Here is a 24,135-nt window from a genome sequence, read left to right as displayed (position 1 = left end):
AATCCTTACCATGATTTGAAGCAGAGAAGAGAGGGAAGATTTGGCCCTTTAAGAAGCAGTTCCTTAACTGCATGAGGGATCATCCAGTCTATCCTCTCTCATCCCCAAGCAGCCCCAGAGGTACCCACATGGGCACCAGGCAGCCATCAGCAGTGCCAGAAAAGAAGCCAGCCAAGATCTAGCCTCACACACAGATGCTATGCTGCATTTCTCTTGCAAAAATCCTTTCTAGATATTGACATTTGACTGTTACGTGTTGCCAAGCGTTCCCCATAGTGACCACAGATGTTGGGTTCATGGCTCTATTGGATGGCAGAGATTAACAAAAGTTAAACTAAAGATGCTTAAAAAAAAGAAAAAAAGAGGAGGCATAACTGAAGGTCAGATCTTATCTAAATGAAATGTCTTTTAAGATGTGATGATTCAAAACCAAGTTACAAATATACAGTTTATTCACTTTCACTTCAGCAGCTTCAATGGATTCAGAGATGGTGCTATCTCAGCCAAGAGCAGAATGTAGATTTGTTTTAGAATGGATCTTGTTTTAAAATATCAGACATTACATAAACAGAATTATACTGAGTATTAAACACACACATTTTCAGTAACAAATACTTTTCAGAAATTTATTTCTTGTGAATTCCCTGCTTGATATATTTTTGTTCTCAGAAAAGAAATATAAATAGCTGCTTTTTGAGTACGCATCAGAATATAGTATACTAATAGCACGTGCAAACAAAAATTGTAAGAAGAATATTTCCAATATTCAAACCCCAGTATCTTACTTCTGCCATTTCCAGTAAGGAAAATAGATCTTGCATATGTTCTTTTTCAAAATGCTAGTTCATGTATAATCTCCACCACTTACCGAAAGTGAGGGCTAGAAATGTAATATCAAATTTGGTATAATCTAATTTCTAACATAAACTTTGGTTTTGTTCTGTTGGCTCTATGCATGAACAGTAACTATTTGCGGCTGACGTAAAACGCGTTGCTGCTAACAGAATTCAGCTGAATGAATTGAAAGTAATTCTCTGAAGTCAAAGAAGTTAGTCTAGCTTTACACTGTTTAACTAGGCTTTTTGAGTTGTAATACTGACACTTTGATGAGAATAGTTGTTAGCAACGTTTGCTTCTAAACAGACACCTTTCACAGTTTAAATGGAGAGATAAATGGAGTTGGAGATGAATCATGTTTCAGCTCAGAATTGGAGTCCTGCTCAAAGACTTTTACTGAAATTTCTCTTAGTGTATTTGTGCAACTCATCCAGAGGACTTACTGGACTGGCAGGGACCTCTTTGGTCCTGGTGGTTTGAGACTGTAGCAATAGCCCTGTGCTGCCCTGTCCGGCAGTCCGGCGTCTGTTACAATTTGCAGCATGGCAAACTGATCCCAGTCCCGGAGTAGAGCAAGTGCGGAACAGGCCCCTTTTGCAAGTCAGCTGCAGTTTGCTTGATGCAAAGAATCGTGCTTGTCTCCAGTTACTGGGTTTTATCAGTTCTCCCTGTAGTGGGCTTTTATTTCGGCTTCAGAGCAGGAAGTTCACGCTGTCCTGTGAGAACACAGAAAACACAAGATTCCCTTTGGACATATAATATTATAACTACATCCATACCCTTTGTTCTGCCCCTTATATTCATATACATGTATTTGCAAGATATTTAATATATTAAAGTCTTTCACATCTGTAGAGTATTATATGGACAAATTTTTCAGAGAGGCCTCAACTGCTACACTGTCCTTCTGAAAGCACAGCTTTTAAGAAGAGGTGGAAGTCAGGCATATGTAGGTGTAGGTGCATTATGGCACCTGTATGGAGATCAGTATTTAAAAAACAGAAGCCCAAAGAACTTCACATCTATTTTCTCAAATGTGTACTGTATGCACAAATTAAAGCTATTTTAAAAAAAACATGGTCCTTTCTGCCTCTTAAAACACAACCTTCCTCCCATCCCAGCAATTTGCTGGCTAGCTTGTGCATTTAGTGCATTGTAATAAAAACTACAAAGGCCTCCAATAGGTGAATATTTTAAAATGAAATGCATAGGTACATGCTTGTATAAAATATTAGTAGAAAAAACTGATAGCTCTGTGTAATAATCATTGCTTTTTTTGGATGAGACATATTGATAAGAATGGCTTTGGTGATTAATGTGAAAGAACTTTTATAATAGATAAGGACAGAGGAGCCAATACTGGTTGACAAGCCAAAGAGGATTATAAGTATAATAAAAAGCTGATAGAAAGTCTCTTTCCAGAGGTTTGTTTTGAAGTCAGTGAAAACCCTGGAGGTTTGTCTGGTGATAATTACGTTTGAGAAAAGCAGACATTTGCTTAGAAATCATTTTATTAGGACAAATCTTTAAACTTTACATCTTTAATCTTTAAATCTTTGTCCCATTATCTTATAATGCCTCTGAGGACCAAAACTTTAAAAAGGGTTATTTATTTTGCCACTGGAGCAGGAATCCAAACGTTAATGTGCTTTGGCTAGAAGTCTCTCTAACTAGCAAGAGAAATTTTTTCCATGGTAGCTCCCTGGACAGACAGTTTTTTCATCTGTCCTTGGAAGATACAGGAATTTTTTTTCGCTTTTGGTTCTCCTTCTCCAGAAATAAATGTGTATCAGTTTGCATTTTCAGAAACTCTGTTGAAAAAACAACATTTAAAACTGATATAAGAGGGGTTGTATTTTGTAAAGGTGCTACACGGACAGAACCAGAGTAAAAATCCTGTTTGTTAACAAAAAAGGTAGAGCAAAAATAATAGCATTGCTGCGGTCTGTAACAGAGTAAGATGACAATTCAATATCTTTGCCGATTCAGTTCTTGTACGATGACACTCCAATGTTAAATATTTTTAAAGGTTCAGTCACTAAATGCTGACAATATTTGTTTTGTAAAATATGGAATATTTATCAGAATTGATTACACTTTATGAAGCCTGACTTTAAACTCCACGGTTTGAGCATGACAGTAGTACAAGCTGCATCATGGGCTGCACAAGCATCCTTTCACCTTGTGTGTACCTGAATACATGTGCTCACTTGCATGTATCAGTGCAACATACTGTTTTCAAGACATGCTAGTAAATATGCTTTGTATTTTGAATTTTTTAAAATTATCAGGGTTTTCATTATGTTTGCATGCTGCCTGTATGCCATAGTATGAAGTTACTGATTATAAGGAAGTATAAGATTGCAAATAAATTTCAGCAAAAAGTTAATGTGTCATGATATGCAGTCCCATCCACTGGAACTAGAATAAAAAACATAGACAATATTTTAAAAAGTACTTAAATCCCCAGAAGATATAGAAAGATTCTTAAATGTATTCCACAAAGTGAGTAAACACCTAAATGGCAGCTGGGCACTATTATGTTATTTATAATATGACAAAAAAGGAAGTGATTTTTTTTTTTAGAATTTGACGTAAAGCATTTGTCCTGACTTTTAGGAAACTATCAAGATTTGAATCTTAAAGGGAAATATTCTTAATTTGATAAAGTGAATGTCCTGAGTTAAATACTGAAATGAGTCTTGCTGTTTGTCAGTTAGTTATCTCATGTTCACTTTTTTCCACAAAGTATTGCTGAAGTTCTGCTCTTCCATCAGTAGAACTGTATTTCCCACTAAAAGCAGGAATTTATGGATTCACGTAAATATCACTGTTATTAAAATAATCATGTTTTATTGTCCTGAAAGAAAAATTCTATGAACTCAAGATGCATTCTGCTAGGGTAAGCATATAATTTGCAGTGATAAAAATATTGGAAAGTGAAAAATACAGTATGCTGTAGTTATAAACATGTTCATCCAAAAATGTTATGACCTAAATCCAATATATTGCTGTTTTACACAAGCTCTGTAACTCTAGCGCTGACATATTATGTTCTAACTTACTCCCTTTTTAAATTATTCTTGTTTTCTGACTTTTTGGATGACTGTAGCACCTACCAAATATTAAGTTTTGTTTTTAAAAAAGACTGCCAATTTGAAAGTCATTTTCTCTTGAAGAATGAGTTCTTTGTACATTTTCCTTTTTTAACAGCTTTAATTTAAGTGCATAGTAAGCAAATAGGCACGTAACAGGGCAATGTGTCAACTGGCATAACATAGTTATTGTGTTCATTTTGTACATAATGATTACTTAGTAGTATAGCTGTATATGCCACCAAATGATGGTAAGGAACAAAAACCCTGAATTAACTTCCTTATAGCTTTTTTTGTTTGTGGTTATATTATTTTTAGTTGTACTGTTACTGATCTATAAACAGTTCTTTTTTCTTTCTTTTTTGTAGTTGTTTGAGATTACAGTGCCACTCTCTCATGGCCCTAAACCTGTAACCGTCAGTTTTGCCAATCACACGTCCTGCCGATGCATGTCCAAGTTGGATGTCTACAGACAAGTTCATTCTATCATAAGACGTGCCTTGCCAGCAACACAAACTCAGTAAGTACGGACCCTGTCTTTCCTCTCATGTTGTGAGCAAGCTTATGAAATTAGGTTTAAAATAATGTTCAAAGCTTTTACAATTAAGATAGGTCAGCTTATAGACACTAGTAACAGAATGCAAAATTTTATAAAGGAACTAATATTGTTTTACATGGAAGGAATGTTACTGAAATAATTAGCAGACTACCTTTTATGCAGTTGTGTAAACTGGAGCTAGGTCATTTAAAAATCAAAATGAATGTTATAAGACGTTTTTCATGGAAAGAGCTAAAATGCGATTGAGGCTTAGAGAAAACATGAAAAATAATTTTATATAACAATATATGATTATTCAAAGACGTGAGTAAATAGTGAAGTACCATGTAACTGGAGGTATGAATGCTTTCAGATGGCCAAATTCTGAAGGTCTTTATTCATCTTACTCATTCTTGTCTACAGAAAATTGCCACTGACTTTAATAAGAATTTGCCATTGGTATATGGATCTTCAAATTTAGCAACCTATGTATTCTACCTGCAAAATATGATACTATTGATCAAGTCAATAAATGATTCCAACCTTCAGAAAGGATAAAATCAACCTCAAAAAAAAATGACAAGAAAAGCTATCCAAAAATACTTATTGTAGGAAGTAAGCAAGACTCAACATTTCTCTCTTAAACTATTTTCCTGTGAGCAGCTGTTAAAGAGGGGAAAAAAAACCCTGTTCTTAGGAAATCTTTGACTAAAAATCTTTTTGGACATTTCCACGTTTCAGAAGTGAAAACGAAAACAGAGTGGGAAGGGGAAATAAAGAGTTAGTGGGCAATCCAGAAAATTAGCATATAGATTTGGTTTAGCTTATAGGCTTGGTGAAAAGTGCTATGGGAACATAGCATCCAATTCTTTTTTCTTCCAAAACCTTAAAATTAAACACAAAATCTAACACTGAAGCAATTGCTATTAAAAGGCTTAAAGAACTCATGCCCTTCATTTTAGAAGATTGAGTGGTGATTCATGATGTATAAATATTTAGTAGAACAAAAATACGTAACAGCCTAAGAGCTGTTTTACAGAAGAACCAAGGGCTGGAAGCTGAACTAGAGTTAATTATCTGCATTTTTAATAAGGCAAGTGAATAGGAAAATATCCACAGAAGTTAGTTCTTCCTGTGTTTTCATGCAGTTCAAGTCTGGATGTTTTCTGACGTGCTCTAGCTTAATACAGATTATATTATATTTCAATTGACATTACTGAATTTCTTTATCAAAATGTGGGTCATAAACAGTGGTTTGGAAATAAATCTATTAATAAGTAATTGCCTAATTAACAGATTATAAAACGTGAAAACTCTCAAGTAAATAATGGAGTCAAATTACACTGACTGTTGGCAGCTTCTCCGTTCTTCCACAGTGAGAGCAGTTGTAATTACTACTGCAAGTGTTTACTTCAGCCAGAAAACAGTTAACTGTCTTTAAATTGCAAATAACAGCTCAGTTACCTTTAGACAGGGAAGTAAGCGTATAGATACAGGGGGGCTTTGACCAATATACACAGGAAGTAGCTGTTTTGTGAGTAAGGACTCGTACTTCAAAAGGCTGAGAAGTATTAGACCAGAACATATAAAGGCTTTTTCTAGTACTAGCGCCATCTTTACTTTAATATTTAGAATCTAGAAACACTCAACAGGGGTTTTTCTTCTGTTTTCTTTTAAAAAGCCTTATTTTAAAAGGATTTTAAACTTAAAAGTATTTAGCCATCTAAAAACGCTGATGGGTGCCTTTACAGAGTCCACTCGGATTCCCAACTCTCATAGAAAGTTCTCAGCTTGATTCAACTTTTTAAGTATCAAAGACATAATCCCAAAAGATCTGCATAGTTCTAGTCTAGTCCAAAGTATTCACTGTCCTTACTCTCATCATCTGGAGTGCGTTTTTTGTACAGAATTGTATGCTAGTGAAACTGTCATAAAGCCAAAACTGCGGAAATCTGCTTTTTTGTCACAGTGGCAGATCTGCATGTGTACATGTATTTAACTACATGCTCACTTTAGCGGTGGTATAGTAATGTCTTTCTTGCATGTTATTGGAAAGAATAGGCTAAGACTGTAGCCTTTGTTTTTTAAGATAGTGACACTTGGGATCTGATAGGAATTCAAGGCTGGATTGTGCCCTGGCGCAGGCATACAGGCACACATGAGAAAGAAGAGAAAAATGACATGCCAGATAGTATGGAAATAGTAGATCATTTTTTATAACCTAATAAGCTTAAAAAAAAATTTATGCATAGCGTCATCATGAGAATTAACGTCTAGCTCTTTTCCTCTTCTCCCATTTTGTTTTGCTTTTTCCTTCTAAAAAGTAGTAGCTACCTTCACATATTTTTGGAGCTGAGACATGTTAGTTCACGTTAACCAGTGTTTCAGAATACCTCCTGGATTAATCTTGAGTTGTACTCTTCTCTGTTTATATAGCATTTTGTCAAGAGATGCAATTGAATTAGAAAATTGTCACTTTTTACTGCAGAACCTTGGCAATTATTTTGTTTGGGCCTTCATTATACATCACATAAATCAAAGTCTCCATGACGATTTTTTCCCCATGTTGTTGTAGGTAGGTGCTTACAGAGCAGACAGGCATATTTTAGATGTGGTTTGGATGTATGTTGTACAGTAAGTATCTCCTTCTCTTGCATATTATCTGTTTGGATACTGCCACATAACAAGTTAGCATAATTTTTTTTTCCAAATTGACAATGACTTGGAAAAAGGTAGTGAAATTTTTTGCAAAAAGTGTTATGCCTCTGATCTTTTTGGCCCTCTTGAACTTTCCTAAAATGTTGTGATAAATCACTTAAAAATTTGAGCCATATGAATCTTCCCTTCTGTAATTTTCAGTACCGGCCACCAGGGTAGAACGTGCAAGCAAGCAGTTCCTTTTGCTTGTTGTCTCGATTCCTGGCACTGAAATACATTCAGTTCCCTCTGAGTTCTTTGGTAACTTGATTTTGTTACGAACACTGTCTTACTCTATGGTTCATACGTGCTTGAGGTTTTCTTCACGCTGTCACCCCTGGCTGCCTTTTGTATTTAGTTTAAAACTCGCCTGGCTAGAGCCAGGCTACTCTGGGTTTGAGTTGTTTTTTAAACAGAATACAGTAATACATCTGTAAATTCTCTGCACAATTTCTCAAGCAGAAACAGGAGATAGGAAAAAGAACACACATGCCCAGAGGAAAAGTAGCCAAGTGAGGGAGCCCGAGTGAGATCATTAGCAGAAAGAAATGACAATTGACAGCTTGATAAAACATGAGGCATTGCAGGATAACATTAAGCTACAGCAGTCATTACTGGCAAAAAGCTGTTTAATGCGGTGAAGGGGAGTGGTATACTTGATAATCAAGGAAGAATGTCCTAGCACCTGCATTTCTGGATGATGAGTAATGCAGCTCCTCAGGGAAATGAAAAAAATACTTAAAATATACAATGTATATACTGTTTTAACAGATGAGAATATTAGGAATAATTACAGAAACAATGCATAAATGACTAGATGCATGAAATTAGGCATGATTCATTAAAACCTGTAATGTCACCTGTGGTGATAAAGAAATTGCAAGCAAGAAAGATCAAATAATATACATAAATATTCTATTTGTGGTGGACCTACTAGTTGAGTTCAGTCATCATTTAAAAAGAGACCAGCTGCTGTTAGGATATTTTGCCTTCTTTTGCAGCACTACTGTGGCAGCACAACTCCAGCAGCTGTAGAGCACTGAACGGTTAGAATTTTTTACTGTCTTTCATGTCTGCTGAGAAGGGGCATCACCAAGGAAGTCCAAAGATTATATTAGAGTCAAGAAAGGATTAGATTCAAGAAAGCTGTCTAAGATTTGAGTGGCTATTGAGAAAGAGCCAGTAAATGACTTAGAACTTTCTTATAAAGGGGAGGCGAACCTGATAATGTGGTCTTATTTGAAATCACAGTTCAGTCTACAGCATTAATGTGGAAACCACTATCAGCTATCTTTTGATGGCTATACATGTGAAAGCATTTTTGTACTGTAAAAGGCAATGTAGAAATTTATGCCTGTTAGCACTTGTTTGGTACACAAGTAATTTTTACACTGGTCTATTTTGTATGTAAGGTTTACATTTAAGAGTTAAATCTGTTACTAACCTACATGAGGAAATCACCAGTAATAGTTTCTACAAGTTAGAGCTAAAACTTGAACTGTGAAATGGTAACTTCAACAAATGTTTGAACATTTCTGAAATGGGAAGGACCTCCGCTGATAGTAGATTTGACAGGAGCAGAAAATGAAATTATGAATGAACTCAAGCTTGGCAGAAGATTTTTGTAACAGAAGGGAGTAAATGTGATCGGTGCCTACAACTGACTTCCTCTTGAGTTCTTATGGTAATAAATTAACAGTATATTTTATTCCATAGGTGCCACATGGCAAACAAGACCTGTCCAAAAAATCATATCTGGAATAATCAAATTTGCCGATGTTTGGCACAACACGATTTTGGTTTCTCTTCTCACCTTGGAGATACTGGTAGGTAGTTTTACCTAAAGTATTAGATGTAGTTCCATGTTTTTATTTACCTAAAGGAAAAATAAAAACTCTGAAAATTAAATAGTTGAATCTTTCTCTTTTTTAATGCTCTTACTGAATGTTGCCTCTCTTTTGAATTATTTTTGTTCTTAAAACACTTTACCAGATATGACTGTGACATTATTTCTTCACTTGGAAATGTGGAAATAGATACAGTTAAAATTCTGGTAATGATGTAACAACTCTGCCTGATTTCTAGACACTTTCGAAGGATTCCATATTTGTGGACCAAACAAAGAGCTGGATGAAGAAACCTGTCAATGCGTCTGCAAAGGAGGTGTGCGGCCCTCAAGCTGTGGACCTCACAAAGAATTAGATAAAGCATCATGTCAGTGCATGTGCAAAAACAAACTTCTCCCTACTTCCTGTGGGCCCAACAAAGAATTTGATGAAGATAAATGCCAGTGTGTATGTAAAAAGACCTGTCCTAAACATCAGCCACTAAATCCTTCAAAATGCACCTGTGAATGTATAGAATCTCCCAATAAATGCTTCTTAAAAGGAAAAAGGTTCCATCACCAGACATGCAGGTAACCTAAGTCTTTAACCTTTTCATTATGTTTTGGGCATAAAATTTTAGTTTGTGTTTATTAGCTGTGTTGCTGAATCACTTCATAGCCACAAGTTAACCATCAACTTCTCTTTGGTTTTCTTCTATAACTTTTATCATCTCTAAAAGGAAGCATCTAGGCAGAATAAATATTTTAAAGTATATTTAGTTTCTTGTAATCTCTCCTATTAGTACTTCATGAAATTTTTTTCCTAATTAATTAAATCTCATGGTAAGGACATGCTATAAAGTCAAGCTCCCTGGTTTTTATGCTTTTTAAAAATCCCACTGTATTTTCTACAAGAACTGAATATTGCAATTCAGCTAATTGAAATAGTCATAGCTAGAGTTAGTTCTGGAGATACCATCATTCATTTTACTTTCTAAAATTTTGCATATCCTTCGTTTCACTCAGATGCTACTAAAGATTTATGAGTGTGTAACAAGTCTTGTAGTTCTGGGAGACTTCTGTGGAAAAGTAGACATATATAACCCTAAAGTATAATGCTCACATTTATCCTTTAAAATGGGATTTGGTCAGACAGAAAACTCTGCAATTTCTTTATACATCACAGGAGCTTTTCTTTCCATGACTTCTACATCAGTTGCAGTAGCAGTCTATATACAAAAATTGGAATGGCTCTAAGTTCTAAAAAACAAACAATATTATTTCTGCTTCATATAATTTTGCTGAGGTAGGTTATATATAATACTGCTTTATCACCAGGGGCCTACTCAGCTTACTGTAAAACAAAAAGGAATTATAGCAGTGCACTAACGTGCATTTCCAACAGTGCTACACATACAAGCCACTATTTGAAACAACATTCACAACTGGAAAAGTCAGGTATTTAAAAAGCTAAGAAATGCTATAATACATATCTGATGCCACTGTTATTTAATTAATGACTTAGTATTTTAAGGAGGGAATTGAGCCAAGCTTTTCTCTGTGTTGTGACTGAATGCTATAAAGAGCTTGAATCTCTTTCTTGCTTCCAGGTTCAGTATGACATAGGATACTTTTTGGTGTTTCTCTTTTCTAAGCACTTCTCCTTTGTATTGAGAAAGAGAGAAAGAATCGTATATAGTGTAACTCTATAGCTCTACTACCAATAGCCCTGTAGACAGTAGCACTGACAAGGGTAATAGAAGATGCAATCCCTCCTTTTTAAGAAAGGACTCAGCCTAGGTTTCTCACATTTTGGCTCTGTCTCAAGTCTTCTGTAAAAGGAAGAAAAAACCCCCTGCAACCTCCTGTTTGTCTTTTGAAAAAAAGATCTCTTTGCTGTTACGAGACCTAGTAACTGGAGGTGCCTTTCTCTAAATTTGCATAAGATGCCTAAGACCTAGGGTGGAGCAGGATCTTGTATCCGCATCCAAGGCAGCTCCCTGTACAGAGGGCTAGTTGTTTTAGATCCTTGTTATGAAGCACCTAAATTTTTCTGCCCTGGACCTAAAGTGCCTCTGGCTCTAGTGTCAGCCTCTGGTCCAGAGGATGGGAATGAAAAATTGTTTACAAAGTACAGTGTACACACACGTACATGCACATGCACCCCCATCTTAAAAAAAAATCCTGGTTGTCAATAATGGCGATGAGGATGATGGCAACCACCACTAAAGACAGCATTTCTACTTCAGTTTCATCTGTGGAGCTCTTAGAACCTCCAGAATCTCAAACCTGGGTGTTCAGTAGCAAAATCACAGTTACTGACCATAAAGACAAAGTTAGAAGTGACTCACCCAACCTAGCTCAACAACACAGACATCAAGTGCAACGTGGAAGCACTCCATAACAACATTCAGCCTAAATCTTTGGAAAGACCTGATCTCTGTTGTTCAGCAGTCTCCTAAGGAAGCCACATTTAGTTACAATGACTGTGCTACTACTCACCCTGTGCTATCACCTCAGAAGTTGATTTTGGCCAGTTTTGACAGGATCAGATAACTAAGTAACTTAGCAGCAAAGCCTTTAGAAGAGAAAGAGGTTTCTTGTTCTGTTGCAGTGTCCAAACTGAGAGGAATACTGTAGTAATCTGAACTTGGCTGCTGTTAGACACCAAGAAACTCGTGTGAGAGAGATGCTTTGTACTCGTCAACTGCAGCAAAGTTACGTTGAAGTTCACAATTCACTAAGAGGCACAAATCCTAAAGAAAGTGGACTCCTCATATTTCATGACTGCACAACTGCTTTTCATTATGTACAACACGTCACAGATGGGGGAGGAGAGCTTGGCTTTGTCTTTCATTCTTTTCTTACTTCTTTTCTTTCGTTATACTGTCATTCAGTACCTCAAATACTCTATCTTTCATGGCAGAGAAAGGCAAAAATGAGTTCAGTGTTTGATCCATTACATCTCTGTGGAGTACTTTCTTCTGAGTACAAGCCTACTGCTGAGTACAAGCCTACTGCTGATGTCCCCTTTGCTCACAGAGTTCCTCTGGGAAATAGATGGAAGATAGTTCAGTCCACTTGCTCGCTTGCTTTCACTGTCTCTCGCAAGTGTCAGTGTGATTTTTGTTGGCTTTTACTACTGTTTCCAGAATTTTTTTGGACAAAAGATCAGTAGGGCTTTGGGAGATTTCCTTGAGTTGTTACTCTGATCCCAAGTATCTATATTAAGAGTTATTACACCTAGCACAAAGTAATGCTACTCTCAAATAAGTCACGCTGGTGAAATAATCTATGATTAGTGACACTGAAAACACAGAACAAGATATGACAAGTTAATTAATGCCATGGTTGCTGTCTTCCTCATCCCTTATTGCTTTCTTCATATCCATGTTCATTGGTTAAACTAATTGGCCTCAATGAACATAACTGTAATCCAGACCTCATATCATAAATTATTGCAAACTGGCAACTTGGTATCCAAAATAAGCATGCATCATATTAACATATCTGCAACAATAATAAAAGTAACCACAAGCTTGAAACAAAGAAATTGCCTGGGGAAGAGGATACCTAAATTGCCTTAATATAATATACTGTAATGTCTTTAAACCGAAGTAAGTACGAATTATCATAATAGATCATAATATCAGTGTTTCACAGACACATTATTTAAATGCAAGTTTTAAGTATAACTGTGTTGAAATTTGAAACATATACTTTTCTCTTTTGACTCATTGCCAATGTCTGAAAAAAACTCAGACTTGTGCTTTGTCTCCATTATACACCAGAAAGTATTTAGCATTGTTGTTGTAAGGTTATTTTAGGTCAAGTTGTTGTTTTAATAGAAAAAATAAAAAAAAGGAAAAAGGAAGAGGAGTTCAGGGACAACCACAGATATTATCTTTGTATAGCTTCTATTTTTTAAGTCATATAATCTGTGAAAAGAAATTCTCCTGACTTTTAGGTAGATGTGATTAGTGAGTTAATGATCTATTTCAATTAAATTTACTTTATTTAAGTAGGTACTATTTCTGTCCTTTCTCCTTTAAGACTTACCAGAAACATGCAGGCTCTGATCCTACTTCCGAATGGACATAGATGTAATATGAAGTATAGATATATCCCCATTGGACTCAGTGAGGATCTACAGGAGTTCAAGTACACTCTCATTTTCAAGATCAGGATCATAGTGCAACATATGCATATAAATGACTATTGTATTAGCGAATAAGACAGTCGTGGCAAAGAAGATGGTAGATTTGATTATCTGCTCATTCTGGATTGTCCTCTCAAACAGGTAGCATTCAGTAGCTCATAGTAAGCTGACTGAAGTACAGAAAAATATTACTGTGTTTTCAAAATAAAAAATCCTGATGTATTACTCAAGATTAATAGAACCAGGCAATACTTTAAAAATATTAATATATCTGTTATAAAACCCCATAATTTCTCCTCAGTAACATTCTTGAGTCTCTTTAGTGAAGAATAATCCAATTAAAAGGGTTGTAAGAATATAAACAGAAGTTGAAAGACATGTATTCACATGAACTAAATTATGGAATTAAATGTTCCTTAGAGCAATGGCATCATAAATTACATAGATTTATATTCCAGATTAATGTAAACTATCACTTTTATTAATGCCCACTTTTTTTCATTTCTTTAGTTGTTACAGACCACCATGTACAGTTCGAACGAAACGCTGCGATGCTGGATTTTATTTCAGTGAAGAAGTGTGCCGCTGTGTACCTACATACTGGAAAAGACCACTTATGAATTAGTGAAGAGAGCACTACTTGCTATTTTGGTGTACATTTTTCCATTAGAACAAAAGAACAACAGAAACTTTGCTAATATTTGGAATTAAATGTTCACCAGAGACCCTGTGGGCCTTTCAGGGACAGACACATTATGCTTTTTTCAAGATGTGGAAAGCAAATGTAGAAGATAACTGGGGTCCATGTTTTGTAAAGAACTCAGTAAGGACTTATTTTCTGCCAATGACCAAACAGCCTAGGTTCTCCTTCTTGTGATTTTTTTTTTTTAAGAGATAATGACTATATAATTTATTTCCACTAAAAACATTGTGCAGCATTCCTGTTTATAGCAGTAACAATTGTTAAAGCTCACTGTGATCAATATTTTTATATCATGCAAAGTATGTTTAAAATAAAATGAAAATTGTATTATGTAATGGTGAGAATGTTTGATCGACTGTCCATAGAAAGGAGCTACAATTCAGCCATATTACTAGAGTTCAAAAAAGGGAAGAAAGAGGGATTCAGAGAAAGCACTTTTATGAAAAGAAGCATAATTGAGACCACAGTCACGTTTTCATATCTGTTGTATGTGTAGTTTGAAATATAGTTATACTTAGCATTTCATGGTCCGCTGAATTTGTCTTTAGAATTAAACAAGCAAAGCAAGTACAAGTAATAACTAATGAAAACATTGGAGATTCTGTACATTGCCCAAGAATAACAACTATGTTTAAAGGCCAGCAGCAACTACTGACATTCCAATATGTGCACCATTTGTTTTATTACCTGTTAGTATTCCTTAAGTGTAATATAAAATAATGATCTACTGAAGGTTATTCACATGAAAATGGAAATGTCAGCTCTGCTTTTACAGACAATGTTGTAAAATTTATAACTGAACAATTCAGAATGCTTCAATGCAGCTTTACTCTTTCATCTAGTCTCTCAGATGATCTTGGTCGACAATGTATGTATGTGCCAAAATACTTTGAAGGAAAATAATTTACATTCCACTGGGACTACGAAAGGGCTGCTATCAGTCCAATGTGGATTGATATAATCTCTGCACAAAAAATTGTCAGGACTTCTCTTTATCTGGGGAAGGCTAAAACAAACATCTACAGCTCTAAAAAGAGGTAAGATTTTTTAATTTGTATGGAATGAGGAATATGCATAGAACAATCTAGTCAGAATTAAAATACTTCAGAATTTAGAAGTTTTCAAATTATGCAAACTTTACTGGGAACAAGCAAATGGAACAAGCAAAACTGCAGAGCAAGATTTTTGAAATAGTAGTAAGCAAATCTGCAAAATGTTTTTTAGAAATCACTATTCCAAAGTGCTGGTTCTGAGTACTGATTTCTAGAGGTGTCATTAATAAAATAGCAACTATTACTAGTCCCTGGAAAGGTGGAGGTAGGGGCTGCTTTTCTAGATTCTTGCATATTTAGATATCAGAATTCCTAAAACTGAGTGAAAGCTACTTTCAGTTACCATTGTGGGTTGAGACTGGTGTAATAAGTAGGCGAGATGCGAGTTCACAAATTCCAGCATTTGCCTAGGGTCCCCACAGTTCCTCCTGAGAGGCCAGCCATTTATTATGCAAACAGGCTAAAGTTTAAGTGTACAAATACTGAGGAATGTCTTTATTATTATGTTGCCTCAGCATTCAGATGCAGGGGTGGAACTGTGGATGACAACTGAGCAGCTAAAGACAACTTTATGCTGATACAAAAACACACAATTTTCTGATGATGACTACTCTGATGATGACTATTATTAGTCATGCAATTCATCGGTGTCTAAATTGGCAACATCACTCTAATCTCAAGGGTTTAATGGTCAAAACTGAGTTCAGTATTACCTGAAGATCCAGGCATCCACTTTTGAACGTCAGCTGCTTGAAAGAAGCACAAAATATCAAGTAAACAGCAAACTGTAATCAGGTCTCAAGAAAACAAAAGGTAAGTGAAGCTCCCAAAATAAACAACTTCCCGATTTCTATACAAGGTAAATAAATATACAAGAGGAGGGGTGGAGAGAGGACAAACCAAATCTGAAACCAGAAATACAGGTCAAGTAAGCCAAAATTTAACACATAATGTAATCATAATGCTTATAATCTGTACCTGTGATTAAAAAGTAGGAAGTGAAAGCAGAGCAAAATTGCATTCTAACAAGAAATATGTGGATTATAAAAAGTCTACTTTATAATATTGTACAAACGAAAAAGTACCAAACTGAGCAAAGCTTTCCTTATGCAGCTGAACTGTTTGAAAAGATTTCATTAAGACAGAGCTAATGAAATCAGTCTGGTTAAGCAGACAGTCAGATTTCTACTGAGCATGCTATTATACTCCAAGATCCTAAACCCCATCATTTTACAGTTCATAGTCCTAGAAGGCAAGGTAGGGGCTGGGATGACAGGGAGTTAAAAAATAAGCACACTGAATAGGAAACTCCAACTTAATTGCAAACGTCAACATTCAATAAGAATAACTTCCTTCAATGCATTTTTTTCAATTGCTTAACTTCACAGAATACTATTGACTATTGAATATAAACAATACAGATCACTAAGTAAGTAAAACTAATGCTTAAAGAAAGCAAAAACCTGACTTTTTGAAAAGATACCACAAATCAGGTTTATGTCTGGGCAAGCGATTGGGCAGCCATCCTCACAGATATGCAGATGAGTGGGCTAACATATGCAAGCAGTTGATTGCATCTTCTGGTAATCAAGCTCTCCAGTTCTGCTTTACCCCAAAGTAGCTATTTTTTATGTTGAACACAAGAACAAATTATACCAAAATTATCACTAGTATAGGCTACTAATTTTCCATTCTGTGATCTAAAATGTGATTCTGTTTATCTCAGTGCTGTCACAAAGTCATCTTCATGCTTATGTGGGGGAAGAGGGGAAATTTAGAGTAGAGGCACTAGCTGCATAGCAGTGGGTCTGCCTTGCATCATATGAAGTAGCTGATAGATTTATACCATTTTCGGTTTTGAGGTGTTATTTAATTATAATCTCCTTGCAATTTTTGTCTTAATTTCAGTTCTCAGCGTATTACTATTATTTAAAATAAATAAGGATGAAAATATACAGCCTAAAAGAATAATTCAAAATATAGGTGATAATTTTATACACAAGTTATTCTGCACTCACTCTGAATAAAAAGTTTATATTACCATCTGTGTAAAACACCCCATACCTTCTAGAAAAAATACAGGGAAAAGAGAAAGAGAGAAACTGCAGTGAATCACATTTAATAGTAAGCAGACATATGCTTGCATTTCATCAGGAATTTACATTTCCCATACTCTCTCAATATCATATTATATGGAAACCATAAATTATGTGAAACAATCCATCTGCACCTGTATTAACTGAAGGACAGAGTATTTACAGTATGAGGTGTTGTTAGTCTGCTGACATGCTTATTTAATTCATGTTCAACAAGTTGGTATTAAATCAATTCTCTCAGGTCCATTTGAAAAGCCAGCATAAAATCTTGCATATGATGTACTGTAGCATTTTGAAAGGCTCAGTGTTAAGATTGCTTTTAATACTCTCGTTTTCAGTCTTCAGATCTCAGTGACAACCTCAGATGCCCTTGAAATTTAATGTCCCTCTGTTTCTGTTTTTCCAGAAGTATAACTAACTAGCTATCATATTTGTGCTAAAGCTGAGTAATTTATGCACCCAGTATGCTCATCAGCAGATTAGTCTGAGGAATAGAATACATTCATGTATACACTGCATTATTTCAAGGGACAAAAGGTTGTCCTCGCGTGGAAGAGTATAAAGGTGATCAACTCAGAACTTTAAGAACTTTTATAACTTAGGCAATATAACAGAGCCATAATTTGTAGTATTGGAGGATTTTTTTTCTTTATTGAAAAAAGTGAAAATAGTAGTGGATAAGTTATTTAATAGCTTGCTTTTGTTCTTCTTTTTCCCTTCCCCACTTCAGATAAACTGCTGGGAAAGAATACAAGACAACCTTCTGATTTCCTGCTGAAATGCTAAGATCAAATGGACCAGGTATTTATTTATTTATTTACATTATTTATTAATTTAGGAGCAAAGCCCTAATAAAATTAGGCCAGTTTAATACAGCTTAAAGACTGCAGATTAGACTAGAGTTCTTAAAGGGCTCTGGATAGATCAAAACATTTCAGGGAGGGAAAAAAAAATCTTTTTAGTTTTATATTCTAATGTATTTTAATGGAAAGCTTTAATATGTCTTTATATAATAACAAATCTGGATTCAGTTTGTCTACACTTTCATGTCCAAATGTTGTAATGGAATCTAAACAGTAGCATGCATCATGAGGTCACCAATTTTACAATAGCATTGTTCATAAAATTTCAATAATTTATTATATCAGTGTATAATATTTTATCTATAGTCTGAAGGTGTGAAGCAGCAGAACTTACTTTAGCTTGGGGATGTCTTGGATAACTAAACATAGTACATTCCAGAAAAAAAAAATCATAAAACATGATACTTGGCTCTTTTGTGTAAGCATTGCCATTTGTTTGGCAAACTGCTATGGAAATTTCTGAAAATCGTATAGTACCATTTATTCCCTTTTCTACTCAGCAAAACATTACCATGAAAATCACAACTTGTAGATTCAGATTTTTATCCTGGTTAAGGATTCCTATATCTGTTCCTGACAGACACTGACCTTTCAACTGAATTTCAGCAAACTCTTTATCACTTCTGCACATTTATAGCAGCCATATGTGGTCACTGAACTCTTCCCCTTTGCCCCATTTCTCAACTTCAATTACTTCTTCGATTTCTGGACACTATCTCAGTCTCCGCATAAGAATATCTGTAGTTCCCTTTCAGCCTTTCTCACACATATCACGCTTAACTCTAACCTTTCTGTTTCCCTTTCATATCTAATCCCGCACTAAAAATTTTCATTGTTTTCCTCTATATTGCCATTAAAATCTACTCTTTCTTCTCTATTGTTTAAATAATCACCCCAGCATTGGGAATAATCTAGTGATGTTCCTACCACTTGTTCTTTCATGTGGGTACAGTTAAAAAGAAGTCTGAAAAGGAACGACTCAAAACTTCACGTTCCAAGTGTGCAAATCCCGTCTGCGCAAGCAAAGAATAATAATGATTACAGAGAATTAAGAGCTTCCCAATCTTTTGCAAACTTGCAAACTTGCAGATAAAACTAGCCCATGCAGAAATCACTGTAGCAAATTACTCTTAAAACATAAAAGGCAATTTATGATATCGCTTTCCCTGTAAAAAACGCAAGCTTTAATCCCTGAAGTATGCTGGATATTTTCATGCCAGTTTGACATAGTCCTCAACTATGTCCAGCACAGCATTTTGGAACTGCATTCAGCCTTGTAATTAAGTTCACTTCTCATTCACATTGTGTGGAAAAAAGCCAGGGCTCAAGGGCAGGTGAGATGACTTTTGGAACATACCACAAAAGCCCCTGAGGTCTGTGCTCCTGCACAGCACAACCCTACCCACCTTGATGCATTACATCCCTGTGAAGACAGATGAAATGTGGTTACAGGATCCTTCCCAGAAGGATCCCGATAATGCCACTTTTAAAGATAGATAGTATTTGTAAGCTCAGCTGCCTTCATAAGATGAATGTGCTTTTCACCAAGCCACACAGTTGTCCACAACTAGTAATTTGGATACAGAGAGCTTCCCACGTCATAAAACACTTTAAGTTCAACTTGGTCCAGGGGTAACGTCATAGAGTCAAGGTGGGTATAGCTGTATTAATTTCAGCCGCTTCAATGAGCTTTTAATCATCCAGTTAAGAGATATTAAATCTGAAGTGCAGCAAATTATCTGTTACTAAAGCACTTTGTGATTTGTACTGCAGTCAGAAAAATCAAGAAAATCTAAATATATGAACTGGTTTGCTGCCTGGAAGCTCATCTGGAAATAACCTCAAGAGCACAATTAAGATAAGCTCAAAGAAGCAAACACTGAAATATTTTTCTAAGATAAAACCAAGTCAGTTACTTTCACTAAAGGAAGATACAGTACTAACATTTACATTCATTCCCAATCTATGAGAAACTTATATAAATATAGGCATTATGTAGATATTAGGCATTTGGCAAGGGTAATTTCAAAAAAAAAAACAGTTTTCAAATATATATTAGTGTCATCTTATGCTGGGGGAACCATGAGATTGTCTGCTAGCACTTCTACATATTCATTTGCAAGAATAGCACAATGGTAAGAGATATTTTAATAGTGATGTAAGTGTATATATAAAACAATATTATACTGTTCTATAAGATTAATAATAGGTAATGCTTTAGGAGAATCAAAGCATTAAAAGTTCCTTTATTCAGTAAATTACTACACTCGATTTACATTGCACTAAAGTTATAAACATTCAGATTTTACGAATCCACAAGTCCTCAGCTATTGAAGATCTACCAGTTAACATTTTCCTTCACTTTGCTTTATTAGTTACAGGTCATTGTTCTTTAAAACATACAGGAACTATATTCTTTAACTATAGTTTATTTTGAAAAATATTTCCAAAACAACGGTTTTTATTTTAGTAACTCTAACAATGATACGAAAAAAGCATAAATAACTAGCAAGTTAATCTACCTTTCACAACCTACAGTACCAGTTCAGTTATTCACAGTACCGTGAGCCAGGATCCGCAGCAGACTGTGCACGCAGGTTCCGACACCACCGACCCTCCCTGAGGGACTTCGAGTCGGGGTGAGGCTGCAGCCAACCCTGCTTCCCAGGTGCTGGCTTCTACTGAGACCCGTACCTCGGGCAGCTTCTCAGAACTGCTTTTAGCTTAGTCCCAAGATGGTTTATACTGTATTATGCAGGGGGCTTCTCTATACCCCAGAAAAAAATAAATCAATAGTCAGGAAAGCAAAAAAAATTTTTTTTTTGCTTCTTGGGCTCTGAGGTAGAACATCAAGAGGGTTTAGCTAAAGGCAAGTCAAAACCATGACATCTGCAGAAGGCAGCTTGTTGCTGACATCACTGATTCTTCCTTCTGCTTTAAATGGTATTATTCGTGTTAATGGGATCACTACAAGACTGTGATCAGTCTTCAGAGTAGCAAGGCCTGGTAAATGTCACCAAACACTCACGCTCCTTACAGGAGCTCCTTACAATAGCTTTGATTACTCACAGAGGGAAGAAGTGTACGTAATCATTGATATAGTCTCATTCTACCTGAAAACTCTTAACAGTACCAAATAGTTAATTATAGCTGTTACAATACTGTAGCTTGAGAAGATGTCACCTTTAAATTTTGCCATTGCTTTTACACAAAATCAAATATATGGCTATCTACTGGAGTTCTCATTAGCTTTTCAAGAGGGTGAACAACACCATTAAGCTCAAAGCACATTTCATGGAAAGACTAAAAACTAATACAGAGAAAATTAAACATCCCACCATTAATGAAGTGATAATAAAGATTAAGTACATTTGAAATACCCGCCCCCCACTGAGAGCAAAACTGTTTTATATTAGAGTCAAAGGGCTTTAGAACAGTTACTTTAGACCAAATTTTGGTCTCTGAACTATGCTGTTCCTGCAGTGTAGGTTCTGTTAGAACAGCAACATAACAAAGTGCCGTACCAACAAACAATTAGGTCTTAAGAATACCGATGGGCCACTGCTTAAAATTTCTTTATTTATCGTTTAAGACTCTGTAATGAGGAGAAGCACAGGACACAAAGGAAAAAAGCAAAGGATCAGATCCACAGCTGCCTTCATAACTGCCAACAGTGGTACCTATATCCTAAACTTAGACCCGAAAAAAACTCATTTGCCACCAATTCATAGAAGCAAGTTTCCAACAGTAAGTTTCTGTAGCCTGAAAATGCACTTCTGCAAATGCCTAGAACTGCTTGTGTTGTCAGTGCATCATAACTAGATGCCTAAACTTCATCAAGGTATATTCTCTCAGGGCTTCTCTATTTACCCTGTAAAATAAAACCTAGTAGATACTCAGAAAGTACTAATATCTTTCTGCACAATATACATTGAAAAGGTTCTCTTCATCCCTTCTGTTTGCATTGCTATGCTTCACTTATCTAGGATAAGACAACATATTTTTGTTCCTTTGACTAAAAAACTCTATTGTCATGAGTCTCTATTCTTCTACAATGTACAAATATCTACATCTTTTTGTATTTTTGCTGTAGTTTTATTAATTTGTAGGGGAAACTGACACAGTCAGAACTTGTTTATGCTAAATTTTCATCTGCCATGTTCACCTTGCCTGGTGTGCACTTGATTCTTTTAGAGCATATCTTGGTTTGAGATGCTAAATGTTGATGTAATTATTTAACACTTTATATACTTTATTGAAACCAATAAAGTTCCATTTAATAAGCTATCATCCTCATATTTAGTCAGGTATAAACACTGAAAGGATTTAATAAAGAAAAATATTTTGAACAAAAGAGCCTATTTACTTAAATTCAGCTGGCTTAAAAATCTATTAGAGGGGAGAATTAGAATTAATTCTAACAGTATTAATTCCTCTTACATCATTAATAAAATTCTGACTTTTCCATCAAATCATCCAGGAAAATCAGATATCTAAAAGGCAAAACACTGTGTTATTTACACATGTGAAGAGTCTGTCTAGCATTTATTACAATATTATCACCAATTCACAGTATAACCTCAAGGCAAAAGTCAGAGTGACTTCTAGTTTGGCATCAATACATACTAGTCTGGCTGATTGTAATAACCTCCCTGTGACTCTTGCTTGCTCTAGTATTTGCACGCCATACAGTAAAACTACTGCGAGCCAGTGCAAAACTCAGTGGTACAGTTGCCTTTTTGTGGACATTTTGACCTGCCAAGGCCTTTAAGGAGGGTGAAGCTGAAGAGCTTCTTATCCAGGACAGCAACACTATCTAGGCAGAAGCTTGCAGCTAACTGCCAATTAAGACATCTTCTCTGTGGTCCCAAGTAGCTTGTTACAAAAAGGGACCTCAAGATAAGACACTCCATGCTAGAAAGCTTTGCTGAATTACATTTCACAAGGATATATGTATACATGCTCATGCAACCTAACAGCACGTTTTATTGTGGTGCTTGATGCGAAAGAATGAAATACCCTCATATTGCATATGACAAATACCTTATCACATACACCAGTCATTTCAGTCTGAGGTTTTGAGCTGATGAATGTTTAACTTTGCTTGTTTATGAATGTTTAACTTTGCTTGTTTCTCCAGATCTGAGAAACATGTTGAAAAGCCATTTTTGCTTCCTGGTTCACTTTGAATACTAAAGGAAATACAGAAATCTCAGGGTGGAGTGGGGGGATTTGGAGTCAGAGTAGTTAGCAATTCACTTAATGGGCTTCAGAAATATTTAACTGAAGTGTACATAAGATATAAGAAGTCTACACATGCACCTATTTTAAGTCTTGCTTTGTTTCTGAAGAAAACTATCTGTTAAATGAGAAAACTGTTTAACCTGATATAATACTGCACTAAAAAAGCAATCAATCAGTGCAGCAGTCACATAAACATTCTGCTCTCCTATCTTCAGAACCCACATAAGCATTGATATCTAGAGCTCAAGTGGCCAAAATTGCCACTTAGCTGAAAAGAAAGACTTGTAATTGTCTCTGAAAGTAAAAAATAATATCCTGGCATTGTCTGAGCCTTGACCCATTGTATCTCTAGAGCCTTGAAAGCCTTGTTTTCCCCTTGTTAGAATGTTACATTTTGCTTATTACTTGCATTTCATACTTCTTATTTTGTCTTTGCACAGCAGAAAAGTCATCAACCCAAATGTGCTGAGTTGAAAACATTTTCAATAAGCAGAGAAAGTTATTCAGCTGGATCTTCCATTTACTGATACACACCAAGTAGAAGGAGAACATCAGATATGCCCTTTATTCACCTAAAGAAAAATACTTCATACAACTAACCTTTTCTTCAGGATTCTGATCACTCGCGTTTTACTATCAGAATCTGCCAAACATTATGTATTTCTGTTAGAGCTCTAATCTCCTCCTCTTGTCAAAATAAATCATAGAAAAGGACAATGTTAACCATATTCTCTAGAGATGCTTAACTGCAAGTAAAACAGAGAACACTGCGAGATTTTTATATTAATAAAATCATGGTTTCAGGGCTATTCATAAATTTTCAAAATATGCATATAAATAAAAAAGTAATGGCAGATTCATTGAAAAGCAAAAACAATAGAAAGAAAGAAGGGGCTTTTTGCTTTTGCATAAGCCTTTTCACACTAGCGTTATGCTGATCTGTCTTCTAAATAATCCATAAATAGTAGACTAATTCCTGTGACAAGACGCAAGCCTCTAAGCACATCTTCTATTTCACTGCAGCCT

The 24,135-nt window shown here is 35.5% G+C and overlaps 1 protein-coding gene and 2 long non-coding RNA genes across 7 annotated transcripts in view; 2 read left to right on the top strand and 1 right to left on the bottom strand.

The window, feature by feature from the left end:
* Nucleotides 1-14,189, top strand: part of VEGFC (vascular endothelial growth factor C) — a 261,273-nt gene extending 247,084 nt beyond the window's left edge. For all 5 annotated transcript variants that reach the window (XM_064510992.1, XM_064510991.1, XM_026105172.2 and 2 more), the window contains 4 exons: nt 4,301-4,452; nt 8,884-8,993; nt 9,253-9,583; nt 13,662-14,189. In XM_064510992.1, the coding sequence (XP_064367062.1) occupies nt 4,301-4,452; nt 8,884-8,993; nt 9,253-9,583; nt 13,662-13,776 (708 nt within the window). In that variant the 3' untranslated portion in view covers nt 13,777-14,189. The remainder of the gene's footprint in view (nt 1-4,300; nt 4,453-8,883; nt 8,994-9,252; nt 9,584-13,661) is intronic.
* Nucleotides 613-15,894, bottom strand: LOC112986095 (uncharacterized). Its single transcript, XR_003259930.2, has 2 exons — nt 15,620-15,894; nt 613-1,553 (listed from the first exon to the last, which is right to left on the bottom strand). It is a non-coding gene; the product is annotated as an uncharacterized LOC112986095 (long non-coding RNA).
* Nucleotides 15,387-22,048, top strand: LOC135328240 (uncharacterized). The gene is made up of 3 exons (XR_010389036.1): nt 15,387-15,719; nt 17,733-17,803; nt 21,458-22,048. It is a non-coding gene; the product is annotated as an uncharacterized LOC135328240 (long non-coding RNA).
* The last annotated feature ends 2,087 nt before the right edge of the window (nt 22,049-24,135 follow it).

Source organism: Dromaius novaehollandiae, chromosome 4 (genome assembly GCF_036370855.1).
Source record: "Dromaius novaehollandiae isolate bDroNov1 chromosome 4, bDroNov1.hap1, whole genome shotgun sequence".
NCBI lineage: Eukaryota > Metazoa > Chordata > Aves > Casuariiformes > Dromaiidae > Dromaius > Dromaius novaehollandiae.
This window is presented reverse-complemented; position numbering and strand designations above follow the sequence as displayed.